Source organism: Schistocerca piceifrons, chromosome 1 (genome assembly GCF_021461385.2).
Source record: "Schistocerca piceifrons isolate TAMUIC-IGC-003096 chromosome 1, iqSchPice1.1, whole genome shotgun sequence".
Lineage (NCBI taxonomy): Eukaryota > Metazoa > Arthropoda > Insecta > Orthoptera > Acrididae > Schistocerca > Schistocerca piceifrons.
In genome coordinates this window covers 73,578,843-73,591,533 of record NC_060138.1, presented here as the reverse complement: position 1 = coordinate 73,591,533, position 12,691 = coordinate 73,578,843, and the positions used below count along the sequence as shown (strand labels likewise).

Sequence of the window (12,691 nt, the reverse complement as noted above, 5' to 3'; positions counted from 1 at the left end):
ATCTACTCAAACTTTGGAATTTCTAAATTTGTTCATTCTGAATTTCCTGTTCAGTACATAGGTTAAAAGGGATGTAACTTCATATCCCGTTTAAAGACCACATCACCAACCATATTCAATATGCAATATACGTGATACATCAGCAGCACCACATATAAAAGATACAGAACATAGAAACAAACAACAGCTTGAAAGTATCGCATAAAGCAGAGAACGGCCATAAGATGGGTCTATATGAGGAACCTGAGATTTTTTTACGTAATAAGCAGATCATAAAAAACATTCAGTGTGAACAAACTGAATGCAACTCAATCAATCTTTCTAGATGTTACTCAAAAATGTTGACGTGACTGTTGTAAACTGTTAACAATATTTATATAGTCCACTTCCAGTTGTAGCTTTTACAGAAATAATGTTTGTTATTGGATTGAGGTATGTGACGCAATAACATAAATGTGCCAGAATCTGTAGAGCCTTATTACTAATTTTCATGACAGCTTGCTTCTGTTTTCAAATTAAAGTAATTACTTTCTGGCGTCTATACTGTTATAAAGAACTAAAAATTCCATAACGGTGATATATTTGACCATATCGGAGGTATCTCTCGCCAGTGTCCAGAATCTCCGTGACAGCTAACATCTTTGCGCTGTAAGGCTTGCAAAAAACATGATTTTGAAATATGTGACAAACGTGTGTAATGTACTACGGCTTGATTCATCTGGATATGCGGTTAGTACAGCTGGCAATGTAGAAATGTGTATACCTACCAGCTCAGTAAGTAAAGTTAATGATTCTTCACTAGTTGAACAGTACATATAGCTGTCTGCCAAACACACATGTACATGTCACGACTAAGTCACACAACGTAAATGTATATTAATGTACCTAGCGACGATGGTATGACTGCCGAAACGCATTACTAAAACAGTATATAATATTCACTTAGTTTATCTAAAACTGACAAAAAAATACACAGCTTCAATTCACTATTCTGTAAATATCGTAGCTGTTGGCAGATTTGGAGGGTGTGATTGTGAGGGTGGGCGGAAGCAAGAAATTTACGCCCAGTGGGTATCAATTGTTGCTGCTGTTATTGTGCAGAGCCATAATTGTGCTTTTCGTTGTTTGCGGAGTAGAGGAGCAAAGCTGTTTCGGCGTTTCAGAGCTTCATTTGCTCCTTGTTTCTCTCTGAAAGCACCATAATATATTGATTGAAAACACTGCAGGGCAGTATAGTGTTGTCTGCCATATTTTAATAAATTTGTGAATGTTTACATCAAGCTATACAGTTAAAAATGAACATTTTTTGCAGGGAAAGTCATCAAAATGGACGGAGGGATACACAGTATTGTAGTGCAGTGTTATGCAGCAACATTGTCTTGTAACTCCCAAGTCTTACGAGAAGTTGAAGTAATTTTCTTGTCAGCTCTTGCTAATACCCTGCAGTAAATTTTTCAGTGAGAGATACATTAATAACATTTCTTACGTCAGCGAGATGGGCAACGTTGTTGGGATGATGTTTTGCCGTGGAGAAAGGAGAGGAGAGAAGACTGGGATTTTGTGTCTCATAGAAGATGTTGACAGATGTGAAAATTACCGAACTACCAGTTTAATAAGTCACAGCTGCAAAATACTAACGCGAATTCTTTACAGTCGAATGGAAAAACTGGTAGAAGCCGACCTCGGGGAAGATCAGTTTGGATTCCATAGAAATGTTGGAACATGTGAGGCAATACTGACCCTACGACTTATCTTAGAAAATAGATTAAGGAAAGGCAAAACTACGTTTCTCGCATTTGTAGACTTAGAGAAAACTTTTGACAATGTTCACTGGAATACTCTCTTTCAAATTCTGAAGGTGGCAGGGGTAAAATACAGGGAGCGAAAGGCTATTTACAATTTGTACAGAAACCAGATGGCAGTTATAAGAGTCGAGGGGCATGAAAGGGAAGCAGCGGTTGGGAAGGGAGTGAGACAGGGTTGTAGCCTGTCCCCGATGTTATTCAATCTGTATATTGAGCAAGCAGTAAAGGAAACGAAAGAAAAATTCGGAGTAGGTATTAAAATCCATGGAGAAGAAATAAAAACTTTGAGGTTCGCCGATGACATTGTAATTCTGTCATAGACAGCAAAGGACTTGGAAGAGCAGTTGAAGAAATGGACAGTGTCTTGAAAGGAGGATATAAGATGAACATCAACAAAAGCAAAACGAGGATAATGGAATGTGGTCGAATTAAGTCGGGTGATGCTGAGGGAATTAGATTAGGAAATGAGACACTTAAAGTAGTAAAGGAGTTTTGCTATTTGGGGAGTAGAATAACTGATGATGGTCGAAGTAGAGCGGATATAAAATGTAGTCTGGCTATGGCAAGGAAAGCGTTTCTGAAGAAGAGAAACTTGTTAACATCGAGTATAGATTTAAGTGTCAGGAAGTTGTTTCTGAAAGTACATGTATGGAGTGTAGCCATGTATGGAAGTGAAACATGGACGATAAATAGTTTGGACAAGAAGAGAATAGAAGCTTTCGAAATGTGGTGCTACGGAAGAATGCTGAAGATTAGATGGGTAGATCACATAACTAATGAAGAGGTATTGAATAGAATTGGGGAGAAGAGGAGTTTGTGGCACAACTTGACAATAAGAAGGGACCGGTTGGTAGGACATGTCCTGAGGCATCAAGGGATCAAAAATTTAACATTGGAGGGCAGCGTGGAGGGTAAAAATCGTAGAGGGAGACCAAGAGATGAATACACTAAACAGATCCAGAAGGATTAGGTTGCAGTAAGTACTGGGAGATGAAGAAGCTTGCACAGGATGGAGTAGCATGGAGAGCTGCATCAAACCAGTCTCAGGACTGAAGACCACAACAACAACAACAACAGAAGACGGGATCATTGAAGACAGGACAGAAGCTCATAACTGACGAGTGTAGGCAATGAAATTGGTCGCGTCCTTTTGAAACCACTCCAGCATTCTGTTTAAACGGTTTGTGGGAGATAAACGTAGATGGCGAGGTAGGCGTTTGTACCTCACTCTTCCACCTGCGAATCGAGTGTGCTGTGAGGTTTTACAAGAAAACAATTCATGGGGACTAATTCATTGAAGACATTACAATTGATATCGCATCGGAAGGTAGATTAAAGGGGCGAGACAGGGAGAAGGAGAGAGAGAGAGAGAGAGAGAGAGAGAGAGAGAGAGAGAGCAGGTATGAAACGTAGAGGGGTTGGGATCTGCTTCAAGTGGGTCAGAGAGGGGGCAGACACTTTCATAACGCTGTGACTACTGACGTGTGGCCGCGCTGCAGTCTGTAGGTGAGATAGCCAACGCCCAGAAGGATAATTAATATCATTAGCTACCGGCAGTTGGCGGAAGGATACGCCCAGAATGCTTCAAGACTGGCCCGACTACTGACGCGACACGCACTTCAGGTTCTTCTATCACAGCGACTAGAGAAAGAGCTGTGGAATAACGTTTAATTGTACGGTGCTGGTGTTTCAGCAGCACGACGCCTGTCATCCTATACAGAGACGGCCTTGTGACTGGCCAAACATACGGGTTCAAGTGCGCGCCTCGTCTTGTTTCAGCCATTTGCAACTCGCTGGTAGCAATTATTCCTGGTGCTGAAATCCCCGCGCACTTTATTTTTTCGTGGGGAACTTTTCTGTCCTATCCACGAGGCCTGCGCACCACAGACAACCGGTGAGGAATTTTCAGCTTCTGCAGAAGATAGTCGATGGCATTAGGAACAGTTAGAGTAAAGAGTACCTTTCGCTTCTTTGGAGTTTCCAAGTCAACCACTGAAAACCGAATTGTTGACATCGTCCTCTTGCGAAAGGTCGTCCTTCCTCAAACCGTGTGGAAAAGGCTAGGTTAAAAAGCAAATTAGGAACAGCTCGAGATGGACTGTCTTGAACTGTCATCCCAGTCACCCCAAATAGAACGAATTACTGCCAGACCTGTCCAGCTGCTCATCACACTGGAAGTAGACCGGGGCCGGCGAGATGTAGAAGAGCAACAGCACTCTACATGTTGGTCTTAATGCAAACGATTTTTAACTTTTTATTCTTGTTTTGTCGACTTTTGTAATGGTTGTAGTAGCCCTGTGGACAGGCCTCGACTCAACTGGCGCCGTCGCCACATGTCGCACAATGGGAGTGTTTGTTTACCTGTGGATGTCTCTGGTGGGCGACTCGGAGTCGCGGATCTCCTTGGACTTGAGCGAGAGGAAGCCCTCGTCGGCCAGCGAGTCGGCGTGGCGGATGGTGGCGCTCTTGGTCTCCTGCTGGCGGAGGTCGGAGGCGCTGCCGCCGAAGTGCGGGGGCGGGGGTGAGCCGCCGGTGACGCTCAGAACGTCGCGCAGAACCTCGCCGGTCGTGTAGAACTCTCGCAGGCGCTGCTCGCGCAGCTTGTACATGCGCGCGCGGATCTCCTTCTTGCGCGCAAAGTCGTCGGTCTGCTGCCACTGCAAGAGGCCGGCAACAAATTTAGTCAGTGGCGGGCCAAAAGAGGCTGTTATGCAGCGGCACTGAACGTTCGAGACACACACACAGCGGCAGCCATCGCATTCATACACAAAGAGTCCACCACCTGTAAATACTCTCATCCGTTGCTCATAGCGCGAGTTGTCCATCGCCACTATATCATTGACGTATCTCCTGCTAATAAAATGCATTGTAGCACTTCCATGAAACATCACCAACGAGTGTTCCAGTTAAGTCATAACTAGCACACAGGAAAGCGATTCTGAGATTTTTGTCAATGGTAGTGTCACCCTTCCCACATTAGTGTGTGACAGAAACGTGGCGTTTGTTTCAGACTAGCTTTGGCAAAGATTAACTACAGTCAAGGTAGGTACCCGCCAGGTTAGCCGAGAGCGCTAATGCGCTGCTTCCTGGACTCGGGTAGGCGCGCCGGCCCCGGATCAAATCCGCCCGGCGGATTAACGACGACGGCCGGTGTGCGAGCCAGCCTAGATGTGGTTTTTAGGCGGTTTTCCACATCCCCCTAGGTGAATACCGGGCTGGTCCCCACATCCCGCCTCAGTTACACGGCTCACAGACATTTGAACACTTTCGTACTATTCCATGGATTAAACTAGTCGCTGACAGTTGGGGTACACTACCTCCGTCCCAGGGGGTACGGGGTGGCGGCAGGATGGGCATCCGGCCACCCCTTCCAAAAACATTGCCAAATCCGATTAATCTTGCCGACCCTGCCTAACTGCGGGAAAAGGCACAAGCGAAAGAAAGAAAGAAAGAACAACGGTCAAGGTAGGTGTGAGCCGAAATAGGCCTGTTTTGTAGAATTAAACGCACTAATAATGAAGACACAAAAGACTTAAAGACGTTAGCTGCCAGTGAGCACTGATTTATGTCAATGGAGCAAGTTGAAAATTGTTGCTAGACCAGGCTTACTAGGGAGACGCTCTGCGCTGACCAGTACGCCATCCTGACACAGTGGTCATCACAACCACACAGACTACGCTACCTAGTGGCTGAGGTACTGTGTTAGAAAGAATAGAAAAGGATAACACTAATTAATCTTCCAGGTTTGTGTGGTACATTCACAACGAGGTAGATGGGTTCCAATGGCTCTGAGCACCATGGGACTTAACTTCTGTGGTCATCAGTCCCCTAGAACTTAGAACTACTAAAACCTAACTAACCTAAGGACATCACACACATCCATGCCCAAGGCAGGATTCGAACCTGCGACCGTAGAAGCAGTGCGGTTCCAGACTGTAGCGCCTAGAACCGCACGGCCACTCCGGCCGGCAACGAGGTAGAAAAAACACAACAGTACACTCTGGTTGTGGTAACATTGGATAACTTTAGTAGTATACAGTGGATCTCGAATTGATGCTTCTGTTAAAGACTGCTTTGCTTTCGAAACTATATCGCATCTGAGTACAACAATATACACTCCGTCTTTCGTTATGGACGAAACACCCTTTAGCTAAGGAAGGATATTTGGGGAAAGCAACCGGCCATGGAGATACTGAATCAACTATCCCCGCACTCTTATGAGACGATTAATATGCATGGCTCTGAGCACTATGGGACTCAACTGCTGAGGTCATTAGTCCCCTAGAACTTAGAACTAGTTAAACCTAACTAACCTAAGGACATCGCAAACATCCATGCCCGAGGCAGGATTCGAACCTGCGACCGTAGCGGTCTTGCGGTTCCAGACTGCAGTGCCTTTAACCGCACGGCCACTTCGGCCGGCGATGAATATGCATAGACGGAAATATATACCAGACTGATAGTATCGACGAGAGTATTATCAGCCTGTAGCATTAGAGATTTTGAAAATTGTTGTTGGGCATGGGCGTGTGCATTCTGTAACCTGCGGAATCCAGCAGATCGAGAACGTATTTACAAGAACGGAAGCTATTTGTTCTCCCACGCGTCGGGTAGAGGAGACATGGCGCAGAAAACAGATAAACTGGAATTAGCCGAAAGTTTCGGATCAGTGTGCTGACATAATATGAAACACAAGTAAACGTGGTTGACTTAATTTGAGCCGAATAATTTCTGTGGGTGTTAACATCATTGTTAATTAATGAACTATACCAAGAGGTGGAATGTAAACAGAACTCGTAAGGGATGGACACCAATACCAAAGAACTACAAAGGGATGAAGGATCATAATTAAAGTTACTGAAAAATTGGTGTTTTTGGACTAGCTATTTGGCTGATCTACGTAAAAGGAAAAATCTGCAACTGTATGTGTCGTCTTTCTTCCCCCTTTGAGATCTGCAAGCAGAGGCGTCGTGGTGGCACTGGACCTATATGTAGCTGTTGCGTCAACTGACGGTAGAAGAAACTATCATTAGCTGGATGGAGCCAGTATAGGAAAGGCAGAAGGTAGCATAAAATGGCCAATCAAGAGCTTATTTGTGAATTACATTTCAGACTTTCCCATAGCGTTTTATTAAGTAGGAGGAATACGGTTTAATGCCCTGTCACTGTCGAAGTTATTAGACATGGAGGACAATCTCGTACTGAGGAAAGTTGGGGGAAAATCATGGGCTGCCCTTTCGATGATATCATTCTGGTATTTATCTTACGCGATTTAGGAAAATCATAAAAAATCTAAATCTGGATGACCGGACAGGGTTTTGAACTGCAGTGCTCGTGAATTCGAGTCCAAAGTGTTATAATTGCTCCACCTCACGTGGCAGCGTTCTATAAAATGCAGGGGAAAGACATTGCTGATGGTGGTCCCCCTAGTGGATAGGTTAATCCCACTGGTGCTTTCCAAGAGAGGTAAACTGCATTGCAGCCATTCTCCTACCGCGCCAGGGCTACACTTTTGATACCTCATCCACAAACAAGTGGGAGGTTATGGTAAACTATTCTCATTAGTAATAACGTGAGTTTCGATTTTTAATACTTCATTATTCCTGTATCAGCGCTATAAAAGTTTACCGGTTATAAAACTCTCATTAAAGACAGCTCAGATCCGAGTATCTGCCAAGATTCCAACCTGAAATCTTTCAGAGACTCAAACAGTGATACGACTTGGTTGAACAATAAGTGTTTCATCGTTACCAAGGCAATGTGATTTCATGTACTGGTTCCATTAGTCATTACAAGTGAACTCACAGTACTGACGAAAATAAACGATTTTACTATGTTTATCATAGCTCGCCACGTAATACTTATCATTTCGCGCACAGGAAATGAAAAACTTATAAAGTTCTGGCTGCTAGTTTTCAATACGATAAAAAGAAATTCTCATCTCCTTGGACATCGCTCAGTTTAGTATGTTTCGACAGGAAGCTTTGAAATACATACTACCTTCCTAGCAATGCAAAAATGTCCGAAACAAAATTTAGTATTATTATTTTCGATAGTAAATGGACATAAAAATGTGAATTTGCCAACACTGTTATTACATGCATGTCAAATATCTTCACTGAATGCGGCAGCGAATGAAGTGGACCTAATGTGTGTAAAAGAACACACTCAATGATATGACTGATTTTTATTGCTGAGGTGGCCTTCCTAGGAGAAGTACCAACTTAATAGGGGAAGGTAATGAAATGAGGGGTAGACCAAAACGGAGACAGAGTTGGTGTTTATTGCTTTGGGGGAAGGGGCATAAGTGAAAAAAAACGGCAACAATGGTAACAATGGACCATAAAGCGTGGACGAATGTGGCGCATGGTAGTGACTGCGCGTGTGAAGGTAAAATAGGTCTCTAAAAGTGAAGAAATAAAAACGATTGTACTCTCGTTTAGCACTAGTACTTTGTATTTAGATACGTTTTACACAATATGTGCAGCAATTTTTGTACAAGAATTATGACGCCAACTAGTATACTGCCCAGAGTAAAATTACGCAATGAAAACAAAGAGTCCTACACCGTTAATCAAATCCTCCACCTCCAGTATTCTACCCCAACATACTGCACACTGCACTAACTGAAATACGTTGTTATACCGAACTGAACGAAAGTACGTAACGTACTCATGAACTAAATACTTTTCTTGGACGTCCTTTTTGAACTGAAAATATGAACTCGAGGAAATTTTATTACAGGCACGTTTGTACTGTTGCTACACAAGGAATCGTGCTGAGAAGTTCGGGCACTCAAATTTTTCTTCGTTCTGCAAATATAACTGTACTGGAATACCGGAAAGTCAGTACTTTAATTAGCGATAAAATTTTATCCTGTGTGATATTTCTGTATTTTGAGTAGCTATTAATCACAAATACTGAGGAATAAGCAAGTCTTAGAGAAGATCAATAGAGAATTCACTAAAACTAACCCACAAGGGGTGCAGCTGCAGTGTGTGAGCGTTACTAGAGTCGACTATGTAGCATCAATAAGTAGTTTCAAGACAGCATAATGATGCAGAACTGTCACAGAGTGGTTGAAAAAGCAGACAGACAGAAAACAAAACAGAATGAGGGGCCATAAGTAAGAAAATCCCAAGTGCTGCAGGTTTGAGGGTAGATGGATTCACTTTCAAGATAAAAAAAATGTTTCAAATGGCTCTGAGCACTATGGCACTTAACTGCTGAGGTCATCAGTCCCCTAGAACTTAGAACTACTTAAACCTAACTAACCTAAGGACATCACACACATCCATGCCGGAGGCAGGATTCGAACCTGCGTCCATAGCGGTGGCGCGGTTCCAGACTGTAGCGCCTAGAACCGCTCGGCCACCCCGGCCGGCCCCTTCAAGACAGCTGTCCGCTTCGAGTACTTAGGGAGTCTTTTTCGTAAGCACAACAGCACTGATATAGAAATAGATGCCCGTCTAGAAGTAGCTAACAGAACAGTCTATATTTGTATCAATATCTTAAAGAAAAGATCACTTAGCAATAACTACAAAATCCGCCTTTGTCACTAATATTATATGTATGAGTAGCTTTGATACACAGGGTGTCCCAGAAATGTTGCGACAAACTTCGAGGGGTTGTAGCTTTGCACGTTGACGGGCCATAGGCAGAACGTCTCTCAATGTTGTTGTTCTTTACTGATCGCGCCGTGATCACAGAGGAGAAGATGGAGCTAGCTGCTGTGAAGAAAGACGTTGTCTCATATGAATGCGATGCTCTGTTGTCTCCGTGGATGAGGATTTCGGTCACAGGTTTCCATCCACAGTTCATTTTTCTTCTGGAAGCCTCTAAAATCGCCAATGTTTTTCTATATTCAAGAGGATAAAAAACTACAGATGGAAACCCATGTCTGCAGCCTCATCCACCAAGACAAAAGAGCATGGCATTCATCAGTGTTCTCCGGTGGCGATCGTAGCAATCACTCGCGAACACTGAATAACAAACAACATCGCGAGACGTTCCGCGTACGGTCCGTGAGCGTACAAAGTCACGTTTGCTGCCGAAGGGGTTGCCTAGTGCCAGGCGACGGCGTCTATACCTTTAACGCTCTGTAGCGACTTTGGATAGCGTTTCTGTACACGCGTTCTTATCCTCGATTTGTTCCTAAATACACCCTCTACAACACTTCTAAGTTTGTCGCAACATTTCTGGGACAGCTGTCATAGTAAGATGAAGAGAAACTGTTAATACTCGAAAGAAAAAAATTAAGAAATATTTTTGGGTTTGTAATCCAATAAAGCCGGCCGGTGTGGCCGTGCGGTTAAAGGCGCTTCAGTCTGGAACCGCGTGACCGCTACGGTCGCAGGTTCGAATCCTGCCTCGGGCATGGATGTGTGTGATGTCCTTAGGTTAGTTAGGTTTAATTAGTTCTAAGTTCTAGGCGACTGATGACCTCAGAAGTTAAGTCGCATAGTGCTCAGAGCCATTAATCCAATAAAATAACGTGGTATGGAGAAGAGGAAAAAGGAAGAAAGGGCGTTTGCACAAACGCCGTAACACTGGCGAAGTGCTAAAAGACGGTAGTTTGATCTAGGCTTGTCACATGTCAAGAATGTTGCAAACAGAGAAGCTACATACAGCATTCTGTAGGACAATACCAAGAGCGAGAGGACGAGGAATACTCAGAATTAGGTTGCTAGACGATACTATAAGTGACACAGCTAGCATGAGCATCAAGTCGAATTGGGCAACAAAAGCACCCTATTCCAAGAAATGGAAGAGGCTCATAGCGGTTACTTGTATGTGAACCTTCCACTTTAAATCAAATGGCTCTGAGCACTATTGGACTTAACATCTGAGGTCATCAGTCCCCTGGAACTTAGAACTACTTAAACCTAACTAACCTAAGGACATCTCACACATCCATGCCTGAGGCAGGATTCGAACCTGCGACCGTAGCGGTCGTACGGTTCCAGACTGAAGCGCTTAGAACCGCTCGGCCTCACCGGCCGGCCCACTTTAAATCACTCCGTATCCATACTGCTAGATATTTTATGGATGTGATTGCCTCCAGTGATCGCACCGCAGTCGAGTAAGTCATACAATAATGAGGTATTCTGCCTGCTTATACTTGGTACTTTACACCTGTTTATCTTGAAGTGAGCTGCGAAGTCCTGTACCAGACGACGGACCGCTGCCAGAGTTTCCTAGCACTGCGACTTCCCTGTATACCACAGTATCATTCGCGAAAAGCTTTATCCACTAGGTCATTTCATACACTGTAAAAAGTAATGGTCGAACAACACTCCTTTGGGGTACCGTGCCGTCCTGGGTGAACGAGCGGTTCTAGGCGCTACAGTTTGGAACCGCGCCACCGCTATGGTCGCAGGTTCGAATCCTGCATCTGGCATGGATGTGTGTGATGTCCTTAGGTTAGTTAGGTTTGAGTAGTTTGAGTTCTAGGGGACTGATGAGCTTAGAAGTTAAGTCCCATAGTGCTCAGAGCCATTTGAACCATTTTGGGGTACCGTCCGAAGGTACTTCTACGTCTAAAGATTTCTCTGCGTTAGGAATGACATGCTCTGTTCTGTTTGCTACGAAGTCATCATCCCAATAACACAGCTGGGCAGACATTTATGACGCTCACATTTTGTTCGTAATGTGACAGTACGGAACCGTATCGAACGCCATCCGAATATCAAGGAACTTGGCATCAACCCGGGTGCCGGAATCTACTGCTTTCTGGGTTTCGTAGACGAACAGATGGAGCTGGATTTGACACGATCGCTGCGAAGGTGCGGCCACCGTGTCGCCCGTCAAGCGGCTGCTCGGTAAAGATCAAAGCGTCCGAGCCAGTGCTAACGTCAGCTGTAATGGGCACTTACCTACACGCGAGAGGCTAGATGACGTACACTGTCCGGCAGGTAATGCGAGGACGGAGCGGCGAGCACTGTGTCCGTCTCGAGAGCCGTGTCAACACTGGGCCAGTGGCTGAGAGGCGGCAGACGGCACTGTGCGCCGAGCGAGCGTCGAGCGCGTCTCTTTTGTCGCGGCTGTGGGAGACCCGCGGATTCCGGCTAAACGGGAGGTCAGCGCGCGTATAAGGAGCATGCCTCGCTTTCCAGGGCGCCAGCGGGTGCGTGAGCTCACGGCGGCTTCTGCGAACCGGCCCCTCGCCGCGCTATCGCGTTGCAACCGGAGACCGCAGGCCCGGCCTTGGCACGGTTCGCCCGTGACATACGCCGCGCCGGCCGATACGTAGGCCTGCCTCTCCCCGGTCGCTCGCGGCGCCGACGAAAAGGGGCCAGCAGGCTCCGAGACACGGCCGGCTCACCTCGGCGCAACTGCGCGCTCTCGCTCACGCAATTCCACGACCCCAGCGGTGTTATGAGAACTGAGAGCCCCTTTTAGACTAGCGACTTTCTCGTTTCAATCGACTATTCGCGGCAACTGAGTCTGTTGCAGCGCTCCTGGCGTTCTACGCTTGAACTCACGAGGACAACACGGCAAGTGCCATAAACCGATTTCTCGGAAACTTCGCTCAGTGGAAGAGGAGTCGAAAGAAGCGAATACGTATCCAGGCTTGTCCGCGGAACTCGACCGTCTCTGAGGAAACGGCGGTCAAAGTTTCGACGTAATTCAGAGTCGAAATGGTGGCTCAGTGACTAGCGTCGCGGCCTCATTTTCGCGGTCTATGTTAGAAACCCGATTTTGATTTATTTCATTTTATTTTTTCATTTATCTAGCTACCAATGTCAAAAAATGTTCAAAATGGTTCAGATGGCTCTGAGCACTATGGGACTTAACATCTGTGGTCATCAGTCCCTTAGAACTTAGAACTACTTAAACCTAACTAACCTAAGGACATCGCACACGTCCATGCCCGAGGCAGGATT

At 45.2% G+C, this 12,691-nt stretch overlaps 1 protein-coding gene across 1 annotated transcript in view; it reads right to left on the bottom strand.

Annotated features, from left to right (window-relative positions):
• Positions 1 to 12,691, bottom strand: part of LOC124786696 (titin-like) — a 459,967-nt gene that overhangs the window by 315,799 nt on the left and 131,477 nt on the right. Inside the window, exon 2 of the mRNA XM_047254284.1 lies at positions 4,167 to 4,462. Within this exon, the coding sequence (XP_047110240.1) occupies positions 4,167 to 4,462 (296 nt within the window). The remainder of the gene's footprint in view (positions 1 to 4,166; positions 4,463 to 12,691) is intronic.